Source organism: Mobula birostris, chromosome 13, assembly GCF_030028105.1.
Source record: "Mobula birostris isolate sMobBir1 chromosome 13, sMobBir1.hap1, whole genome shotgun sequence".
Lineage (NCBI taxonomy): Eukaryota > Metazoa > Chordata > Chondrichthyes > Myliobatiformes > Myliobatidae > Mobula > Mobula birostris.
The window spans coordinates 26,498,630-26,521,709 of record NC_092382.1 but is presented as its reverse complement, the minus strand read 5'-3'; the positions used below and the strand labels follow the sequence as shown (position 1 = coordinate 26,521,709).

Genomic DNA, 23,080 nt, shown 5'->3' with positions numbered 1-23,080 from the left:
TCACCTGCTGTGAATGTGGAAGCGATTCACTCAGTCATCTTGTCAAATGTAACTATTGCTTCAGCTAGCAGCTTAATATAGGGGGTGATAGCCCCCCCAGCCCAACGAAGCTTAAGAAATCTCATTTGGGTGGATGCTGTGCGATGTCTTCCCTGTTACAAATCAGTTCCCTGAAATAACAAACAGTACACAATATGTGATTAAACGATTGAGCTTTATAATTCTGACTTTGGCTATAGGGTTAGTAAAGAAAACAAAAAAAAAGAAAAAGAGTCCACTCTCTCCATTCGCGTCTTCTCATCTCTCCCCAGCAAAAGACCACGAAAATCTCTCTTCCAGGCTCACAAGAGAGAACATTTCTGTCATTGGATAGCCCCGCACTCCAAAACCCTGTTATCTCCAGTCATAACCTAAACATTTCTGCTACAGAGAAACCGTGATGTTACTATTGTGTCCACTCCTTTTCTGAAAGTTTATTTAAGCAATCTTGTAAATTGTCTGGCAGCCTTTTTGTTTTCTGTTTTCAATTTGTTTTGTCCGTGCTCCACCTGGTACTGTATTTCCTTGGTATTGTTTTATCTTCAATACATTTTGTCTTTGTAAAATTGAAAATTGTAAATAAAGTAATTTAAAAAAAAAGATCCCAGTGTGAGGTGCTCCACTGGTCGAGGCACATGTGTGTGGTGGGAATGGTTATATCTATTGAGGGAGTTGTTCCTGCTTGTTTATCCTGTAATATTATATTCGGATGGTTATTATGGATTGCCCTATCTGAAATAATGTATTGATTATCATATACTTTGTGAGATTTTGACTCTAAAACTGGATCAGGCTCGAATATATTTTGCCTTAATGAAGTGATGAAGGTCATTCATAAGTTTGTATTTTTAAGCAAGATTCTGGTGAATGATATTTGCCACTTGATTGTAATCAAATTGAGTTCAACTGCTGCAGGATCCTGGAATGTGTTGGATTGTGTCTGATTTCTCTTGTTATTCCCTGCATTTATTGCCTTGCTTGTTTGTATTGTACAACGTTTGCATGTAGTTTTGATTTTTTTCTTATTTTTCTTAACCACCTTGTCCTGTATTTCTGCAAGGAACCCCTCTGTTTCTGGGAAGAGATCTCCAACTCTCAGTCAGGTGCTCGATGCTTCCTTGTCAACATCTGGTTGATCTTTTCTTCCATAGTGATGATTCATTTTTCTGAGTTAGCCTCTCATTTAAGTTTCTGGTCTGTATTTCTTATCACAATTGCATATATACACACAGACTGTTAAGTCCGGTTCAGTTTTCGTGAAAATATATACTCCGAAGTTTTATCTGACTGTTGTGTGATTTTTTTTTTCCAAGTGTGTTATTTCTCTTCCTCCATCTGTCCAAGGTAGTGTTAATCTAAGTGGGTTTGAGTGTAAATAGTCTTTTCTAAAGTTGTCATTTCAGTTCTTATTTATCTTTGTAAATTTTACTGATTGAAATATTTTCATTAAAAAAAGTCAATGTTGGTATTGATGAAAGTGTTTATTGCCTTTGTTGTATTTGTTAACAATTGATCTCGGTTTGGCAGGTTTTTTTTAAGCCTTGACTAAATTTTGTCAAAGGTTTTCCCTATTTCACACTACTTTCTATTGTCTTTGCTTGTTGATATTCCAAATATGTGGGTATCAAGAGTCCCGATGAAGCGTCTTGGCCCGAAATGTTGATTCCCATCCATAGATGCTGCCTGACATGCTGAGCTCCTCCAGCACTTTGTGTGTAGTTCTCTAGATTTCTAGCATCTGCAGGTCCTCTTGTTTCCCAGATACTTATATGTTTCTTGAAAGAACAAGCTGGTAGTGGGGTTGTGTGGCTCTGTTGGTAAAATACTAAATAAGATCATTCGAAAGACGTGGCATAGGGTTGGAAGGTGTAGAATCTCTGTGGGTGGATAAAGGAACAGCAAATGTAAAAAAAAAAAATCCCTGATGGGAATTGTATAGAGACCTCCAAACAGTAGTATGTTTTCCACAAATGACAATGGGAGATAGAAAATGCATGCCAAAAGGGCAATGTTACATGGGGGATTATCATGCAGGTGATTAGGAAAATGAGGATGGTATTGGTCTCAAGAGGAGGAATTCCTAGAATACCAACAAGATGCTTTTTTAGAGCAGCTCATGGTTGAGCCCTCTTGGGGATCAGCTATTCTGGATTGGGTGTTGTAATGAACCAGAATTAATTAGGTCACTTAAGTTCAAAGAACCCTTCAGGGCAAGTGATCTCAATATGATAAAATTCATCCTGACATTAGAGAAGGAGAGGCTTGTTACGTACCCCGTGACGGGTTAAATGAACCAGCAGCAATAGAGCAGACCTGGAGTCTGTTTTTAATGTTAAAAACCACTATTTATTAGTAACTACTTAATATAGTAACTTAAACCAGGCAAATCAAAAGTTAGCAATGTTATGTAAGGAAGTTCAGTTCAATCCTCAGGTTAATTGATGAGAGATGTTTGTGTAATGTCTGTGCCCCAATTTACCCCCGTTCGCCTACGGTGAACTGCTGTCACCCTGCCAATAGTGCAATACTTCGGTGTAAATACGGTGTAATGCTCCCAACACAAATATCAGACAATACACCAAAGGCGAGTAAGTAATTACAGTTTTTGTTATTTCTTAGTGATGGGTTAGTAGAAACACATAACCTAAAGGCACCAAAGCAGTAAGTTTATCAGTTTGTGCACATAATGTTTTAATACGTTGGAGCTCACACCTCCGGTTCCAACCACAACGACCCTTTGAGCCCTCGGCCACCGTCCGAACCGCCGACTTCCAGTATCCGTCACCCTGGAACCGCTGTCCACTCCTCACACGTCCGGCCTCCTCGCTCGCCTCCCGAAAAAGATGGCGAACTCCCACTCAGCTCAGACATACAAGATAGCATAACAATTCTCCAGTGATTAGTTCCACCCATATCGGCAGGAGGAGGAGAAGATGGCGGCGTGACGCAGCGTGCAGCAGCTACTCCGGTGGTGATACCTGTAATCTGTCAAGTCAGGTGCCGTGCACAATCCTGATTTGATGGAGACAGACGTGAGAGCACGGAGGAACATCTGGAGAAACTTCTGAAATGCCTTCTTCACTACCGCTGCTACCGTGTGATCTGGAATCTCTGGAGGAGAAGGCCCGGAATCCTCGGCTTTGCTTGTTGCTCGGTGGCCGGGGTGGGGTCGAAGCGCTCGGCAGAGGATGGTGGTCAGGAGGCTGTATCGGAGGGGCTGGTCGGAGGCTCAAAGTTTTCGGACAGGCTCAGAGTTGGCTGTGGTCGGATGCTTCCAATGCATCGGCTGTTGTCAGCACATGGAGGTTTACGGCAGGGAGAATTTCTCCCTTTTGCCGCCTGCTATCGGGAGTCGATTGGAACTTTGAGACTTTTTTTTACCGTGCCCATGGTCTGCTCTTCATCAAATTATGGTATTGCTTTGCACTGCTGTAACTATATGTTATAACTATGTGGTCTTGTCAGTGTTAGTCTTTGGTTTGTCCTTTTTTTTTGTGATATCACTCTGGAGGAACATTGTATCATTTCTTAATGCATGTATTTCTAAATGACAATAAACGAGGACTGAGTGTCCTCATAATCTAAATAATCTAACTCAAACATTTCGGCTACAGAAACCCATGACAGCATTAAGTGACATTACAGAGAAGCCATTCTGTTAGCCTGAACAGCTAACACCACAGTTAATGGTAATGAGAGCCTACATTCTCCCCCCACAGAATTCAGTCATGTCCTCATGACACTCAGATAATTTGCCAACCCTTCCTGCAAAACACAGAGCCCAACCCAAGTGCAGAAAGCAGTGACATAACTCCCCGAAACAGTGGAGATCACACCCTGTTCCCTGGGCGCTATCAAGGCCAACCTATGTGGGGGGTCCTTACTTCTCTGTGACCTGTGTACTCCCTCCTCGAACTCCTCCACCTCGGACATTACAGGAGACTCATGGAAACTATGAGGCGAACCCTCCTGCGAGCGGTCACCCAAACCCCTCTGCACCTCGGAACCCTCTATCTCTCACTCGGGCCCCACATCATCCTCTCCAACGCCCTGTGGTACCCCTGACGGTCCATCAGTAGCCACCCTTACCCCGTCTAACCCAGTGGGGGAAGGGCCAGGAGCCTCCCCCTCAATCATGGGGGCCTCAGCGAACAGCCACATGCACCAGTTGTCCGAGTCATCATCCTCCTCTGAGCGGGCCCGTCTCTCCCGGTGTGGGCTCTTCCTCCATCCCACGTGGACGCAGAGTCCCAGTACTGGTTGTAGCCGGCACCTGGGGCTCCCGTTCCACCTGTACATCTCACCCCAGGGGCGACAGATGATTCCGATGGAGAATCTTGACCGGCCCCTTCCCATCCTCGGGCTGCACTTGGAAAACGGTAAGTCGGGCAACTGACTCTCCACCAGATAGGGTGTGCCCGACCAGCGATCAGCCAACCTGTGCTTCCCAGGAAATCCCAAATTCCTTACGAGGACTCAGTCTGCCGGCAGGAGTTGGGAGAACTTCACTTTCTAGTCACACCTCTTCTTATTTCTCCGATTCTTCTTGGCAGCTGCCTCCCCAGCCAACTCATAAGCCTTTGCAGCTCCTTCTTCATATCAGACACATACTTCAAGTAAGGCTTCGGCGAAACTTCACCTGCGGCAGTCCCGAGACAGAGGTCAATGGTACTGACAGCCCTACCTTTGTATCCCAAAGGTGAATGTCAAGAGAAGGCAATTACATTGTTTTCCTCGATGATAAACTGGATAAAAATAGCTGCAGGTTTTATCTCTGTCGTTCCCAGATCCACACACGAAGTATCTCCTACAGTGATCTTCACGGAATATCCTTTTGACACGAGTGGTTACCACAACACCACACCCGAATTCAGCTACAGGTCATCCCAAAGTGGTGACCACAGGTTACTCAACCAGAATCCACTTATGCATCATCACCAAAAGATAGCTTATCACAGGGGTAGCGTGTTCGGGGGGAACTACCACCCAGGCAAGGGTAACACACACAGGTAGATTCCACAGGGTTGCCCCAGTCACACAACGTGATAGCCACTTGTCCAGTTCCACGACGTACGAAGTAACTCCAGCAGTGATTTACCACAGGGATACCGTCTTCCAGTGGACTACCACGCCCAGGCAAGGGTAAAACAGAAGTGGTATTCACAAATGTTATTCCCCAACCAGAAAGACCCACTCCAGTGGATCAAACTATGTGACAATCACACATTCGTATTCGCTGGAATCAATAACCAAACCCACCCTTGTGGGCTGTTGGGAGAGTCCAAACAGTGACCCCTTGTCACTCAGTTCTTTGTTTCAAACCTTCCTCCCCACTTCTCTGCAACGGCTTCCACCCACTGCCACTGTGTGTCTGCTTGTGAGAGTCACTTATCAATACCCTGGATCGATGCTCAACCCAAATTTCAAACAAATCATTTGTTCCATTCCCCAAGACCTTTGGTTCCGTATGTTCCTATGACAACATCCGCAGATGGTCTCTCCTGGTCAAAATAACACTCCACTTTGTTTTGAGAGATCTCCAAGCCCTGTCTCTCCAAACCACAAACTTGAAAAAACAACCCCGTTGTTTATTTTCAAATTCCAAAACTCAATTTAACAGAATAACACCCACTTTCTCATCAAACCACTGTTCCCTCAGCAAGACCAAGGGTCCTGAAACCAATCCAGACTTCACAAAAGGACTGAATTCCCTTCCAACCAAATCAGACATTTCAGGTTTTAACTGAGCTTCAACACAACGCTCAGCATCCTGCGGATTTACAGATGCTTCAACAACCTGAACCCAGGCAACTGGAACTGCCTCCTCTTCCAGGCTTTCATCACTAGTCCCAGCTTCCACTTCTAGTTTACCCTGGTCATCCCAGCTACTCTCTTGGAAGCTCTCATCCGAGGTAAACTTCACCTTGTGGGTCAAAACAAGCTCATCTGCTAATCTAGCAGACTCCTGCAAAGTGGCAGCATCCTTTTCATCTAAATACAGCTTTATGTCATCAGGGACGCACCTTTTGAATTCTTCGATCAAAACCAACTCTTTCAAGTTGTTAATATCCTCATTTACCCCAACAGAGGTGCACCAACGATTGAAGTACACAGACTTCTCATTGGCAAATTCCACATATGTTTGGTTGCCAGATTTCCTCAAATCTCTAAACTTTTGTCTGTAAGCGTCCGGAACCAACTCATAAGGCTTGAGCACAGCCTCTTTCACTGAGTCATAATTAGCTGCCTCTTCAAGTGTTAGGGCAGACTACCCTTGCTGGGCTTTCCCCTGAATTACACTTTGTAACACAACAGCCCAGCTGTCTTTCGGCCACCTTCGATTCTGAGCCACTTTTTCAAAATGCAAGAAGGACTCATCAACTTCTGCTTCATCAAATGGAGGTACCAACTTAACTTCTCAACGGGCACTAAACCTCTCACCAAGGTCTGGCACTGGACCTCCTTGCGGCCATCTCTCCACCTTGAACCACCTCTGTCTTTCTGCCTCTTTCCTCTGTTTGTCCGCTTCCTCAGCCTCAAACTGTTTTAGTCGTAACTCATGCTGTCTTTGCTTATCCTCAGCCTCTCTCTTTAATTTTTCTAACTGGAGCTGAAGCTCAGTCTCAGTAGGTTTACTTTCAGCAAACATTTCCAACACATCTCCGTCAAACCTTCCTTAGATAGATAATACTCCGCTGTCACATCTCTGTCAAACACTTCCTCAGATACATAATACTCCGCTGACACATCTCCGTCAAACCTTCCTTAGATAGATAATACTCCGCTGTCACATTTCCGTCAAACACTTCCTCAGATACATAATACTCCCGTCACATCTCCGTCAAACACTTCCTTAGATACATAATACACCAGTGTCACATCTCCGTCAAACACTTCCTTAGATACACAATACTCCCCTGTCACATATCCATCAAACACTTCCTTAGATACATAATACTCCACTATTAATGTCTGTATCTGAGCCTTCCTCATTTTAGTGCTCACCTGAAGTTTTAATTTCTGATCAATTTCCAACAGCACAACCCTCTTTGCGCCATCCAATGCTTCAGGAGTTGTCTTTGTCAGAAACCCATCAACCTCCATTGCTGCTGATCTTCCACTCAGACAAATCAAAGGGGATTTCCCCAATCAGATCGATCATTAATCAATCAATTCAGCCCCCAAACAATTTGTTCATATCCCGGACGCAGGCCGCAATTATGTTACGTAAATGCAGCGGTTTAAATGAACCAGCAGCAATAGAGCACACCTGGAGTCTGGTTTTGATATTAAAAACTACTATATATTAGTAACTACTTAATATAGTAACTTAAACCAGGTAAATCAAAAGTTAGCAGTGTTATGCATATACTTGTGTGTAAATATAATTCCCAAACTCGTTAAAGCTCGGGTGACAAGAGTTAAAGTCTTACAATGGTAATGTAAGGAAGTTCAGTTCAATTGGTGTGAGAGAGAGAGAGAATGGGGTATTTGTAATCCAAGGTGAAAACCACACTAGGAGAAGAACGAGTAAACAGGTCCCATTGATCTTCCGTCGTCAGGCTCCAAATCCACTCTTGAGTTAGCCAAACGCAGCTTATCACTAAGGGGACCGTCTTCGAGGGTGAGCTACCACCCAGGCGAGGGTAGACACACCGGTAGCCTCCACAGGGTCAGCCCTTACACACACCGTGATAGCCACTGATCGACTCCCCAGATCGATCCTCAATCCTCGCTTGTGGGCACTCGAAAGTTCCACCCAGTGACTCCTCTGTCACTGGCCTCCTTTCACTGACCGGTCGCTGTAACCGGTGTCCCACTGTGTGTCTCTGGGAGAGTCATCTGACCTTGCTTAAATAAACACGCTACGAAACAACTGTGAACATCGAACTGTCCATCACATAACTCCGCCTCTCTCTCACCATGGCAACCAAGAAGCAACTGTGAACATCGAACTGTCCATCACATAACTCCGCCTCTCTCTCACCATGGCAACCAAGCAACTGTGAACATTGAACTGTCCATCACATAACTCCGCCTCTCTCTTACCATGGCAACCAAGAAGCAACTGTGAACATCGAACTGTCCATCACATAACTCCGCCTCTCTCTCACCATGGCAACCAAGAAGCAGGCAGCAGTACTGTAGACAGTTTCTCTCTCTCTCTCATTTAAAGGCATAGTCCATGTCCACCACAAATCCTTCACCACATTCACAGTAGGTGAACGGCCTCTCCCCGGTGTGAACTCAGTGATGCCCAATTGGTTGATTTGGCTGAGAGAATTTCTTCCCACAGTCCGAGCAGGTGATCAACCTCGACCCAGTGTGGACTCGCTGATGTTCCTTCAGTTGAGATGACGTAATGAATCCCTTCCCACGGACAGAGCAGGTGAACGGCCATTTCCCTGTGTGTCAGCAGGTGAAATGACCAATTGAATCCCTTCCCACAGACTGAGCAAGTAAATGGTCACTCCCTGGTGTGAACTGACTGGTGTCTCAGTAGATGAGATGAGCAAGTGAATCCCTTCCCACAGTCTGAGCAGGTGAACGGCCTCTCCCCAGTGTGAACTCGCTGATGTATCTTCAGTTGAGATGACTCTATGAATCCCTTCCCACACACTGAGCAGATGAATGGCCTCTCCCCATTGTGAACTGACTGGTGTCTCAGTACAGCAGATGACTTTGTAAATCCCTTCCCACACACTGAGCAGGTGAACGGCCTCACCCCAGTGTGAATTCGCTGATGTACCTTCAGTTGATATGACTGAGTGAATCCCTTCCCACAGTCTGAGCAGGTGAACGGCCTCTCCCCAGTGTGAACTCGCTGATGTGTCAGTAGGTGAGCGAACAGTTTGAATCCCTTCCCACAGTCTGAGCAGGTGAACGGCCTCTCCCCAGTGTGAACTCGCTGGTGTACCTTCAGATTAAATGAGCAAGTGAATCCCTTCCCACAGACTGAGCAGGTGAACGGTCTCTCCCTGGTGTGAACTCTCTGATGTACCTTCAGTTGAGATGACTGAATGAATCCCTTCCCACAGTCTGAGCAGGTGAATGGCCTCTCCCCAGTGTGAACTGACTGGTGTCTCAGTAACTGAGATGACACAGTAAATCCCTTCCCACAGTCTGAGCAGGTGAATGGCCGCTCTCCAGTGTGAACTCGCTGATGTACCTTCAGTTTACATGATTTAGTGAATCCCTTCCCACAGTCTGAGCAGGTGAACGGCCTCTCTCCCGTGTGAACTCGCTGATGTACCTTCAGTTTACATGATTTAGTGAATCCCTTCCCACAGTCTGAGCAGGTGAACAGCCGATCCCCGGTGTGAACTCGCTGGTGAGCCATTAGGTCAGATAACCGAGCGAAACATTCCCCACAAATTCAGCAGATGACCAGCCTCTGCCCAGGGTGAACTGATTGGTGTGTCCACAGGTGGGAAGACCGACTGAATCCCTTCTCACACACAGAACAGGTGAATGGCCTTGTCCCAGTGTGAACTTGCTGATGTACCTTCAGTTGAGATGACCGACTGAATCCATTCCCACTGTCTGAGCAGATGAATGGGTTTCCCCTTTGTTGACGTACAGCTGGGATTTTCTTTTATCTACTGTCAATATAAAGTGCCACAGTTTTAAAGCCATGAAAACATCTTCTGCCCAGATGAATGGTTGGTCTGCACAGCTGTTAAAAGGAATTAAATGAATATTAATATTATTTCATGTTCTTGTCACAGAGTCATAGAAAAGTACAACACAGAAACAGGCCATTTGGCCCATCTAGTTTGTGTTGAACTATTTAAACTGTCTACCCCTGTACCCCTACCATCCAGGTACCTATACAAACCTCTTACATGTTGAAATTGAGCTCGCATGCACCAGTTGGACTGTCTGCTCATTCCACACCTGGATGACCATCTGTGTGAAAAAGTTTCCCCTCATGTTCCCCTTCATGTTTCAACGTCACCCTTAATCCGTGGCCTCTGGTTGGAGTCCCACCAAATCTCAGTGGAAAAAGCCAGCTTGCATTTACCCTAACTATAACCCTCATAATTTTGGCACACCTCCATCAAATCTCCCCTCAATCTTTTACATTCCAAGGAATAAAGCCCCATCCTGTTCAATCTTTCCTTATAACCCAAGTCCTCCAGACCTGGCAACATCCTTGCGAACTTTCCCTGAACTCTTTCAACCTCTTTTACATCTTCCTGTAGGTTGGTGATGTGACAAAGGTGTGCAAAGACTGAGATGTTGACTGTCCTGTGCTATCAGCAGTGGGATCGTCAGTTGATCTGCCACCTGTCTTCAGGAGGAGAGATAAGTAAGACAATGGAGCAACATTTGGAAATGTTAATGAAGAGACGAGAGAGTTTAACGGAAGGAGACACCGGTCTGAGTATTGTCAAGACCGGCTGCTTTGAAACCCTGAACTGTTTGAAGTCTGATGGACAGGCGATACCCCAACAGGGGGGATAAAAAGGGACAGGTTCGCTAAGGCAATAGACACCACTCACGACACCACGAGGTAACGAGACCCTGGAAGCGGTGCGCCCCCACAAGTCGGTGGAGTTTTGGGGGGCTGATCGCGGGACCAGCCATAGACGCACAGGGTGGAAAGTTACGGTCGGCGGGAACCAGGTGTGTGGGTCCGCCCTTGCCTGGGTGCTAGGTTCACCGCAGAAGAACGATCATGTCTGAAACGGAGGGGTCACAGTCGGTGACCTCAGAAGACATTACAAAGGGCTCGCCCGAAAGCTAACTGTGAGGAATATCGAAGGTCTGTTTGGAATCCGATTTGAATATTCATTCGTTCTCTCTCTCTCTCTCTCTTCAACGGCACAAAAGCGATTACTGCGAAATGAACTAAATTGAACTCTGTCACTTGTGATTGATCATTTTACCCCTAGACTGCGATAGAGCTTGATTGATCCTATTATCCTAGTTCTGTGTACATGTGTGTTTATTCATTGCTAACCTGTTGCATTTATATCCTTACTATTAGGGTACTGTGTTGCTTATTCCTTTAATAAAACTTTCTTAGTTCCAGTAATCCAGACTCCAACTGAGTGATCCATTTCTGCTGGTTTGGCAACCCAGTTACGGGGTACGTAACAGTGACCAAAACTGGACCCAACACTCCAAATTCGGCCTCACCAATGTCTTGTACAACACCAACATCACATCATCTCCTGTACTCAGTAATTTGGTTTATGAAGGCCAATGTCCCAAAATCTTTCTTTCCATCCCTATCAAACTGTGATACCACTTTCAGTGAAATATAGACCTGTATTCTCAGATTCATTTCTTCTACAACACTTCTCAGTGCCCGACCAGTCACTGTGTAAGACCAACCCTGGTAGGTCCCACCAAAGTGCAACACTTCGCACTTGTCTGCATTAAATTCCATTTTCCATTTCTCAACCCACTTTTCCAGCGGGTCCAGATCACACTGCAAGCCATGATAGTCTTCCTCGCTGTCCACTACACCACCAATCTTGATGTCAGCCACAAATTTGCTGATCCAGCTAACCATGTTAACATCCAGATTACTGACATAGATGACAAATAATAACAGATCCAGCACTGATCCCTGTGGCACACCACTAGTCACAGGCTTCCAGTCAGAGAGGCAACCATCTGCTACCACACACTGGCTTCTCACAAAGCCAGTGTCTCATCCAATTTACTATCTCATCCTGAATGCTGAGTGACTGAACCTTCTTGACCAACCTTCCATATGAGACTTTGTCAAGTGCCTTGCTAAAGTCCATGTAGACAACATCCACTGCCTTGCCTTCATCCACTTTCCTGATAACTTCCTCAAAAGGCTCTGTAAGATTGGTTAGACATTACCTACCGTGCACAAAGCCATGCTGTCTATCCTTAATCAGTCCACATCTATCCAAGTACTTACAGTATATATCCGGTTCCTGCACACACGTTCCAATAGCTTTCCCACTACTGATGTCAAGCTCACCAATGTACAATCTCTTAGTTTACTTTAGAGCCTTTCTTGAACAGCGGAACAACATTGGCTGTCCTCCAATCCTCCAGTACCTCACCTGTCACTAAGGTTGATTTAAATATCTGCGCATGGGCCCCAACAATTTCTGCAGTTGTCTGCCGCAGAGTCCCAGGGAACAACTTGTCAGGCCCTGGGTATTTATCCACGCTAATTTGCCTTAAGACAGCAAACACCTCCACCTCTGTAATCTGTACAGGGTCCATGAAGTTGATGGTGCTTTGCCTCACTTCTATAGACTCTGTGACCATCTCCTGTGTAAATACGGATGCAAAAAAAATCTCCCACATCTATTTTGTCTCCTCATATGGATTACCATTCTGATCTTGCAGAGGATTAATTTTTTCCCTTGCAATCTTTTCACTCATAATATATCTGCAGAATCCCTGAGGATTCTCCTTCACTTTGACTGCTGGGGCAACCTCACGCCTTCTTTTATTTCTTTCATAAGTGTTCACTTGAATTTCCTGTACTTCATAAGTACCCCATTTGTTCCTATCTGCCTGTACCTGGTGTGCACCTCCTTTTTATTGATCTGGGAGAGGAAAGCCAAAGGGGTGATAGAGCTGTATGGTGGGAGGTAGGGGTAAGGGGGGGGGGGTTAAGCTAAAGTTGCAGGGGGAATAGAGCCCTGAATAACAGAACAGATAGTGGAGAGGTTGTGGAGACAGATGTTGTTCAGTCCTCAGACAAATTCAGGAATGAAAAAGTTGAGCATGGTGCAGTGAATATGCTCAATCCTGTACATTTCAATACAAGGAGCAGTGTAGGAAAGGCAGATGTGTTCAGGGCATGGAACAACACTGAAATTATGACACCAGCATCTGGCAACTGTGGACTGGGACAGGCTGCTTTATGGCAAAGGTGAGCTTGGTAAATTGAGGACTTCAAAGCAAAATTTTGTAAGAACAAAGTGGGTATGTGCTTGTCAGAATAAAAGGTAAAGATAGAAACTGTATCTCTTGGTTTTCAAGTGATATTGAGAACCTGGTGAAGCACAAAATGGAGTTGCATAACAAGGATAGGCAGGTAGGTTCTTATGGAGTATAAGAAATGCAAGAGGACACATAAGAAATAATTCAGGATGGTTGAAAGAAAGCATGAGATTCCCCTCACAGAAGAGATAAAGGATAATCCTCAGGGATTCTGGAGATAGATTAAAAGCAAAAGAATTGCAAGGCACAAAATTGGTCCTCTGGAAGACTGAAGTGGCAATCCACGTGTGGAACCAAAGCAGATGGGGGAGATCTTAAATATTTTTTTCATCTCATTTACTCAGGAGATGGACACAGTGTCAATGAGAGTGTGGAAAAGTGGCATTAAAATCATGGGACCTGTACAGATTAAAGAAAAGGAGATGTTTGCTATCCTGAGGCAGATTAGGGTGGATAAATCTTCAGGGCATGACAAGGTGCTCCCTCGGACCCTACGGGAGGTAGTGCAGAAATTGTTGGGGCCCTAGCAGAGATAATTAAATCATCCTTAGTGACGGGGGATTATCAGAGGATTGTAGGATAGCCAAAGTTATTTCGCAGTTCAACATACAACATAGAAATCTACAGCATATTCCAGGCCATTCAGCCCACAATGATGTGCCAACTATGAAACTTACTCTAGAAACTGCCTGGAATTTCCCTAGCACATGGACCTCTATGTTTCTAAGCTCCATGTACCTATCTAAGAGGCTGTTAAAAGACCCTCTTGTATCTGGCTCGACCACCACTGCAGGCAGTGCATTCCACGCACCCAGCACTCTCTGTATAAAAAACTTACCCCTGCCATCCCCTCGGTACCTATTTCCAAGCAGCTTAAAGCTACGCCCCTCATGTTGGCCATTTCAGCCCTGGGAAAAGCCTCTGGCTATCCACATGATCAATGCCCCTCATCATCCTATACACCTAAAAAAGGCTCTAAGCATAAACAAGGAAATCATACATTGCTTTGAGGATTTGTTGGAAGTGTACAAAAGGTATGAGGGTATAGATAGGGTAAATGCAAGCAGCTTTTTCCACTGATGTTGGGTGGGACGACAACCAGAGGTCATGGGTAAGTGACTTCCCCATTTATACAACACAATACAATACAGCACAATACAGGCCCTTCGGCCCACAACGCTGTGCTGAACATTATTTACTTCAGAAATTCCCTAGAGTTCCCCATAGCCCTGTATTCTTCTACACGCCGTGTACCTATCCAGGAGCCTCTTAAAAGACCCTATTGTATTCGGCTTCATCACAGCTGCCGCAGCCCATTCCACGCACTCACCACTCTGTGTAAAAAAACTTACCCCTTGTGGTGATATCACGTGTCAGGACGTGACTGGACAGAGTTCCCAGCATGAGCAGAAATGAAGAATGATAGAGAAGCATGGCAGTGTAAAACTTGTTTTTTTCTGCTGTTAAATACAAGTTCAATTCTGCAGAATATGGTTTGTTATTAGTAACCCACGGTACGTATAAAGAACACAACACCCCTGACATCTCCTTCGTACCTGCTTCCAAGCGCCTTAAAACTGTGTCCTCTCTGCAGATTTTCTCTTGTTTGTGACTGGAGGCAGAACAAAGGTGATTTTCTCAACAGCTGATGTAAAAGATTTTGTTCCCTTTCTCCGAGTTCCCGATCCTTGCATTTAGACAGCTGGAGCTCAGCTCTGTCTGAGAGACCCATCGGTTCCCATTCCCTCATCAGCCGGAAGCTCCCCGGGGCCCGTGTACGGATGGTGGGGCTGAGAGAGAGGGAAGAGAGCAGGACTATCCCGGGATTGCGGGTCACGGAGTCCGGAATTAACAGCAATTGTCCCGAAGTCGGTGTTGAAACCCCCTACTAACCCCCGGACACTCCCTCTTACCTGCAGCCGATCTACTTAGGCCCACCGTACTGCGCGCATGCGCGATATTCGAAACGTCACAACCTTTACGCCTGCGCATTTGATCGGTGCTTCGGCGAAATTTCTAATGCAGGGATTTATGGGTAATCACGGCGCCATTACAAGTTTCTGTAAGCACCTGTTCCATGTCCATACCTAAGTTTTTTTTTGTTCAGCAGCTGTTTTAACGAAGAAAGCGGCTCCCATAAACAATATACTCAATATCAACGTGTATCAAATGCCAAAGTACAATCCTCTTACTAACGTAGATATAAAACACAACAGATTCTGCAGTTGCTGGAAGTACAGAGACATACACACACAAAATGCTGGAGGAACTCTGCAGTTCAGGTAGCGACTAAGCAGAGGAGTACATAGTCCAGGCATGCTGAAAGGGTTCGGCCTGAATGTTATCTTCTTATTCCTCTCCACATCTGTTGCCAGGTCTGCTGATTTCTTCCAGTATTTTGGAGAAATTAACCAACTTTTTTTTTCAATCAATCAGTTTCCAAATGTTTCATTTGTAGACACATCCTGCTGGTCTGATTCCTCCTCCTCCTCATAAACTCTAGACCCCATCTCTCTCTGGAGCCTCAAAGCCCTGACTCAGGCCGACATCTCATTGGTTTCTGACTCTGCTCCATCAAAGAATCATTTGCTAGTCTGCTGTCAGACTTTAGAGGCGCATTGCAACAACCCAGCTGTCTGAGGCACAGTCCTTTGAAATTAGTGAAAATGACCGAAAACTTTGAAAAGAGCAGCAAAGGAGTTCAGCTAAATTATTTCACAGCGCTGAAGAACTTCAAATACACAGGGAGCTCATCGTCTTATTCAGCCTGGAGAAAATCATGCAGGGAATTCATGCAGGTGTATAAGATGATGAGAGATATTGGTCGTGTGGATAGCCAGAGGCTTTTTCCCAGGGCTGAAATGCCTAACACGAGGGGCATAGTTTTAAGGTGCTTGGAAGCAGGCGCACAGGAGATGTCAAAGAGTGGTGGGTGTGTGGAATGCACAGCCAGAGACATTGGTAGACGTGGATACAATAGGGTCTTTTAAGATACTCTTAGACAATCGACAATAGGTGCAGGAGTAGGCCATTCGGCCCTTAGAGTCAGAACCACCATTCACTGTGATCATGGCTGATCATCCACAATCAGTATCCAGTTCCTGCCTTCTCCCCATATCCCTTCACTCTGCTATATTTAAGAGCTCTATCTAACTCTTTTTTGAAAGAATCCAGAGAATTGGTCTCCACTGCCTTCTGAGGCAGAGCAATCCACAGAACCACAACCCTCTGGGTGAAAAAGTCTTTCCTCAACTCTGTTCTAAATTGTATACCCCTTATTCTTAAACTGTGGCCTCTGGTTCTGGACTGCCCGAACATCGAGAACATGTTTCCTGCCTCTAGCGTGTCCAATCCCTTAATAACCTTATACGTTTCAATCAGATCCCCTCTCATCCTTCTAAATTCCAGCGTATATAACCCCAGTCGCTCCAATCTTTCAACATATGACAGTCCCACCATCCCGGGAATTAACCTTGTGAAACTATGCTACACTCCCTCAATAGCTGGAATGTCCTTCCACAAATTTGGAGACCAAAACTGTACACAATATTCCAGGTGTGGTCTCACCAGGGCCTGTACAATTGCAGAAGGACCTCTTTGCTCTTATACTCAATTCCCCTTGTTATGAAGGCCAGCATGCCATTAGCTTTCTTCATTGCCTGCTGCACCTGCATGCTTACTTTCAGTGACTGATGAACAAGGACACCTCAATCTCCTTGTACTTCCCCTTTTCCTAACTTAACACCATTTAGATAGTAATCTGCCTTCCTGTTCTTGCCACCAAAGTGGATAACCTCACATTTATTCACATTAAACTGCACCTGCCGTGCATCTGCCCACTCACCCAACCTGTCCAAGTCACCCTGCATTCTCATAACGTCCTGCTCACATTTCACACTGCCACCCAGATTTGTGTCATCTGCAAATTTGCTAATGTTACTTTTAATCCCTTCATCTAAATCATTAATGTATATTGTAAATAGCTGCGGTCCCAGCACCGAGCCTTGCGGTACCCCACTGGTCACTGCCTGAAAAGGACACATTAATCCCTACTCTTTGTTTCCTGTCTGCCAACCAATTTTCTATCCATGTCAGTACCCTACCCCGAATACCATTTGTTCTAATTTTGCACACTAACCTCCTACGTGGGACCTTATCAAAGGCTTCCCGAAAGTCTAGGTACACTACATCCACTGGCTTTCCCATGTCCATTTTCATAGTTACGTTCTCAAAAAATTCCAGAAGATTAGTCAAGCATCATTTTCCCATCGTAAATCCATGTTGACTGGGACCTATCCTGCCACTGCTATCCAAATGTGCAACTATTACATCTTTTACAATTGATTCCAGCATCTTCCCCACCACTGATGTCAGACTAACTGGTCTATAATCCTAGGGGGTACTTGAATCCTAGGGGGACCAATATCCTGGCAGGGAAATTAGCGGGGGCTACTGAGGTGACTTTAAACTTGAACGGTTGGGGGGTGGGAATCAAATTAAAGAGGCTAGGCGTGAGGAGGTTAGTTCACTACAGGGGGATGGGAACCAGTGCAGAGAGACAGAGGGGTATAAAGTGAGGGTAGAAACAAAAAGTACTATGGAGAAAAGTAAAAGTGGCAGGCCGACAAATCCAGGGCAAGCATTAAAAAGGGCCACTTTTCAGCATAATTGTATAAGGGCTAAGAGAGTTGTAAAAGAGCGCCTGAAGGCTTTGTGTGTCAATGCAAGGAGCATTCGTAATAAGGTGGATGAATTGAAAGTGCAGATTGTTATTAACGATTATGATATAGTTGGAATCACAGAGACATGGCTCCAGGGTGACCAGGGATGGGAGCTCAACGTTCAGGGATATTCAATATTCAGGAGGGATAGACATGAAGGAAGGGGAGGTGAGGTGGCGTTGCTGGTTAAAGAAGAGATTAACGCAATAGAAAGGAAGGACATAAGCCGGGAAGATGTGGAATCGATATGGGTAGAGCTGCGTAACACTAAGGGGCAGAAGACACTGGTGGGAGTTGTGTACAGGCCACCTAACAGTAGTAGTGAGGTCAGAGATGGTATTAAACAGGAAATTAGAAATGTGTGCAATAAAGGAACAGCAGTTATATTGGGTGACTTCAATCTACATGTAGATTGGGTGAACCAAATTGGTAAAGGTGCTGAGGAAGAGGATTTCTTGGAATGTATGCGGGATGGTTTTTTGAACCAACATGTCGAGGAACCAACTAGAGAGCAGGCTATTCTGGACTGGGTTTTGAGCAATGAGGAAGGGTTAATTAGCAATCTTGTTGTGAGAGGCCCCTTGGGTAAGAGTGACCATAATATTGGGGAATTCTTCATTAAGATGGAGAGTGACATAGTTAATTCAGAAACAAAGGTTCTGAACTTAAAGAGGGGTAACTTTGAAGGTATGAGACGTGAATTAGCTAAGATAGACTGGCAAATGACACTTAAAGGATTGACGGTGGATATGCAATGGCAAGCATTTAAAGGTTGCATGGATGAACTGCAACAAATGTTCATCCCAGTTTGGCAAAAGAATAAATCAAGGAAGGTAGTGCACCCGTGGCTGACAAGAGAAATTAGGGATAGTATCAATTCCAAAGAAGCAGCATACAAATTAGCCAGAGAAATTGGCTCACCTGAGGACTGGGAGAAATTCAGAGTTCAGCAGAGGAGGACAAAGGGCTTGATTAGGAAGGGGAAAAAAGATTATGAGAGAAGACTGGCAGGCAACATAAAAACAGACTGTAAAAGCTTTTATAGATATGTAAAAAGGAAAAGACTGGTAAAGACAAATGTAGGTCCCCTGCAGGCAGAAACAGGTGAATTGATTATGGGGAGCAAGGACATGGCAGACCAATTGAATAATTACTTTGGTTCTGTCTTCACTGAGGAGGACATAAATAAACTTCCAGAAATAGTAGGGGACAGAGGGTCCAGTGAGATGGAGGAACTGAGCGAAATACATGTTAGTAGGGAAGTGGTGTTAGGTAAATTGAAGGGATTGAAGGCAGATAAATCCCCAGGGCCAGATGGTCTGCATCCCAGGGTGCTTAAGGAAGTAGCCCAAGAAATAGTGGATGCATTAGTGATAATTTTTCAAAACTCGTTAGATTCTGGACTAGTTCCTGAGGATTGGAGGGTGGCTAATGTAACTCCACTTTTTAAAAAAGGAGGGAGAGAGAAACCGGGGAATTATAGACCGGTTAGCCTAACGTCGGTGGTGGGGAAACTGCTGGAGTCAGTTATCAAGGATGTGATAACAGTACATTTGGAAAGCGGTGAAATGATCGGACAAAGTCAGCATGGATTTGTGAAAGGAAAATCATGTCTGACGAATTTCATAGAATTTTTTGAGGATGTAACTAGTAGAGTGGATAGGGGAGAACCAGTGGATGTGGTATATTTGGATTTTCAGAAGGCTTTTGACAAGGTCCCACACAGGAGATTAGTGTGCAAACTTAAAACACACGGTATTGGGGGTAAGGTATTGGTGTGGGTGGAGAATTGGTTAGCAGACAGGAAGCAAAGAGTGGGAATAAACGGGACCTTTTCAGAATGGCAGGCGGTGACTAGTGGGGTACTGCAAGGCTCAGTGCTGGGACCCCAATTGTTTACAATATATATTAATGACTTGGATGAGGGAATTAAATGCAGCATCTCCAAGTTTGCGGATGACACGAAGCTGGGTGGCAGTGTTAGCTGTGAGGAGGATGCTAAGAGGATGCAGGGTGACTTGGATAGGTTGGGTGAGTGGGCAAATTCATGGCAGATGCAATTTAATGTGGATAAATGTGAAGTTATCCACTTTGGTGGCAAAAATAGGAAAACAGATTATTATCTGAATGGTGGTCGATTAGAAAAAGGGGAGGTGCAACGTGACCTGGGTGTCATTATACACCAGTCATTGAAAGTGGGCATGCAGGTACAGCAGGTAGTGAAAAAGGCGAATGGTATGCTGGCATTTATAGCGAGAGGATTTGAGTACAGGAGCAGGGAGGTACTACTGCAGTTGTACAAGGCCTTGGTGAGACCACACCTGGAGTATTGTGTGCAGTTTTGGTCCCCTAATCTGAGGAAAGACATCCTTGCCATAGAGGGAGTACAGAGAAGGTTCACCAGATTGATTCCTGGGATGGCAGGACTTTCATATGAAGAAAGAATGGATGAACTGGGCTTGTACTCGTTGGAATTTAGAAGATTGAGGGGGGATCTGATTGAAACGTATAAGATCCTAAAGGGATTGGACAGGCTAGATGCAGGAAGATTGTTCCCGATATTGGGGAAGTCCAGAACGAGGGGTCACAGTTTGAGGATAGAGGGGAAGCCTTTTAGGACTGAGATTAGGAAAAACTTCTTCACACAGAGAGTGGTGAATCTGTGGAATTCTCTGCCACAGGAAACAGTTGAGGCCAGTTCATTGGCTATATTTAAGAGGGAGTTAGATATGGCCCTTGTGGCTACGGGGGTCAGGGGGTATGGAGGGAAGGCTGGGGCAGTGTTCTGAGTTGGATGATCAGCCATGATCATAATAAATGGCGGTGCAGGCTTGAAGGGCCGAATGGCCTACTCCTGCACCTATTTTCTATGTTTCTATAATTGCCTGTTTTCTCACTCCCTCCTTTCTTCAAAAGTGGGATAACATTAGCTACCCTCCAATCCACAGGAACTGATCCTGAATCTATAGAACATTGGAAAATGATTACCAATAGACAGGTACATGGAGCTTAGGAAAATAGAGGGCAATGCGGTCGGGAAATTCCAGGCAGTTTCTGGAGTAGGTTACATGATTGGCACAACATTGTGAGCTGAGGGGCCTGTAATCTGCTCTAGATTTCTATGATTCTATGAAATTCAAGGGAAATCTCTTCTCCTGCAGAGTAGTGACTAGTTGCAACCTGTCATCATGGGGAGAGTGAGAGGTGAAGTGAACAACAGGGCTAGATTTTACAATACTGATATGGAACAGAAACATGGGCAGGGACCAGACGGACTGAGTGGCCTCTCTAGTGTACAGAGTGAGTGTGGTAGAGACAGTAAGTATCTGTGACATGAGATTTGAAACAGAACTGATTTATCTTTTACAGATCCACAATATTAAACATCAGTCTAGTTTAAGGCTAACATCAGAAGAACGTTGGATTTGATAAGGTACACCATGCAAGGCTTATTGAGAAAGTAAGGAGGCCTGGGATCCAAGGGGAGATTGCTTTGTGGATCCAGATCTGGCTTGCCCACAGAAGGCAAAGAGTGGTTGTAGACAGGTCATATTCTTCATGGAGGTCGGTGACCAGTGGTGTGCCTCAGGGATCTGTTCTGGGACCCCTACTCTTTGTGATTTTTATAAATGACCTGGATGAGGAAGTGGAGGGATGGGTTAGTAAATTTGCTGATGACACAAAGGTTGGAGGTGTTGTGGATAGTGTGGAGGGCTGTCAGAGATTACAGCAGACATTGATAGGATGCAAAACTGGGCTGAGAAGTAGAAGATGGAATTCAACCCAGATAAGTGTGAGGTGGTTCACTTTCGTAGGTCAAATATGATGGCAGAATATAGTACTAATGGTGAGACTCTTGGCAGTGTAGAGGATCAGAGGGATCTTGTGGTGCGAGTCCATAAGTCACTCAAAGCTGCTACGCAGGTTGACTCTGTGATTAAGAAGGCGTACGTTGGGAATTCTAGGTACTGATTAAGGTCATCTTTGTTTCTTGGCACGGTCTGCGATCTCTCTACAAATTTTTTCCTCTAAATCCCTCAGACTGTTGGGTGCAACCAAGTCCCAGTAATGGCTACAATATCATAATTCCCTGTCCTGAGCTCATCTGGCTTTCCTACGATGCTTCTTGCATTGTGATATACATAGCTCAGCACATTCATCGCACCATGCTCAACCATTTGATCGCTGACTCTATCTGAGGTCTGAACAACATCTGACTGGTGTCAAGAAAACAAACTCTCCCTCATTGTCACAAAAACAAAGGAGCTGATTGTGGACGACAGGAGGAATGGAGACAGGCTAACCCCTATTGACATCAATGGATCTGGGGTTGAGAGGGTGAACAGCTTTAAGTTCCTCGGAATAAACATCACCGAGGATCTCACACGGTCTGTACATACCGGCTGTGTTGTGAAAAAAGCACACCAGCACCTCTTTCACCTCAGACGGCTGAAGAAGTTTGGGATGGGGCTCCAAATCCGAAGGTCTTTCTACAGGGACACAACTGAGAGCATCCTGACTGGCTGCATCACTGCCTGGTATGGGAACTGTACTTCCCTTAATCGCAGGAACCTGCAGAGAGTGGTGCGGACAGCCCAGCACATCTGTAGATGTGAACTTCCCACTATTCAGGACATTTACAGAGACAGGGGTGTAAAAAGGGCCCAAAGGATATTGGGGACCCGAGTCACCACAACCACAAACTGTTCCTGCTGCTCCCATCCAGGAAACGGTACCACAGCAAAAGGACCAACAGGCTCCGGGACATCATCTTCCACCAGGCCGTCAGACTGATTAATTCATGCTGATACAATTGCATTTCTATGTTATATTGACTGTCCTATGTACAAACTATTTATTATAAATGACTATAAATTACACATTGCACATTTAGATGGAGACATAACGTAAATATTTCTACTCCTCATGTATATGAAGGATGTATGTAATAAAGTCAATTCACCCTCCCCACTATCTGTTCTGTCATTCTGGCTCCCATTCCCCCTACAACTTATTTGAACCACATCACCCTCTCCCCACACTAGCACTAGCGAGCCTCACCACTGGGATATTAGTCCCCTCTCACCCCTTTGACTTTCCTCTGTCAGTGATCCCCCCGACAGTGTCTAAAGTGGGTCCACCTGTTGTTGTGCGGGACGGACACAAGATTACTCTGCGATGGCCATTTCACCTCATTCCCCTTCCCGACTCTCACCCAGTTTCCCGTGTCCCGCACCTGGGGTGTACCTCACCTCTCCTCATCTCACATGGGGGCAGAACAAAGGTGATTTTCTCAACAGCTGATGTCAAAGATTTTGTTCCCTCGGAGGGAAATGGAAATAAATCAGAAACCGGACATTTACTTTGGGATT

The 23,080-nt window shown here is 45.2% G+C and overlaps 1 protein-coding gene across 2 annotated transcripts; it reads right to left on the bottom strand.

The window, feature by feature from the left end:
• Positions 1–1,175: 1,175 nt before the first annotated feature.
• On the bottom strand, positions 1,176–14,927 carry LOC140208654 (uncharacterized). Of its 2 annotated transcripts, none has more exons than XM_072277499.1 (2): positions 14,901–14,927; positions 1,176–9,715 (listed from the first exon to the last, which is right to left on the bottom strand). In XM_072277499.1, exon 2 carries the CDS (start codon positions 9,377–9,379, stop codon positions 8,507–8,509), a length of 873 nt encoding a protein of 290 aa, XP_072133600.1. In that variant the 5' UTR covers positions 9,380–9,715; positions 14,901–14,927; the 3' UTR covers positions 1,176–8,506. The 2 variants fall into 2 exon arrangements, with proteins under 2 accessions (XP_072133600.1, XP_072133599.1); XM_072277498.1 differs by having other exon boundaries at positions 14,544–14,918.
• Between the last annotated feature and the right edge of the window lie 8,153 nt (positions 14,928–23,080).

Coding starts and splice junctions, on each gene's coding strand:
- LOC140208654 (XM_072277499.1), bottom strand. CDS start 9,379: ATGGCTCACCAGCGAGTTCACACCGGGGATCGGCTGTTCACCTGCTCA.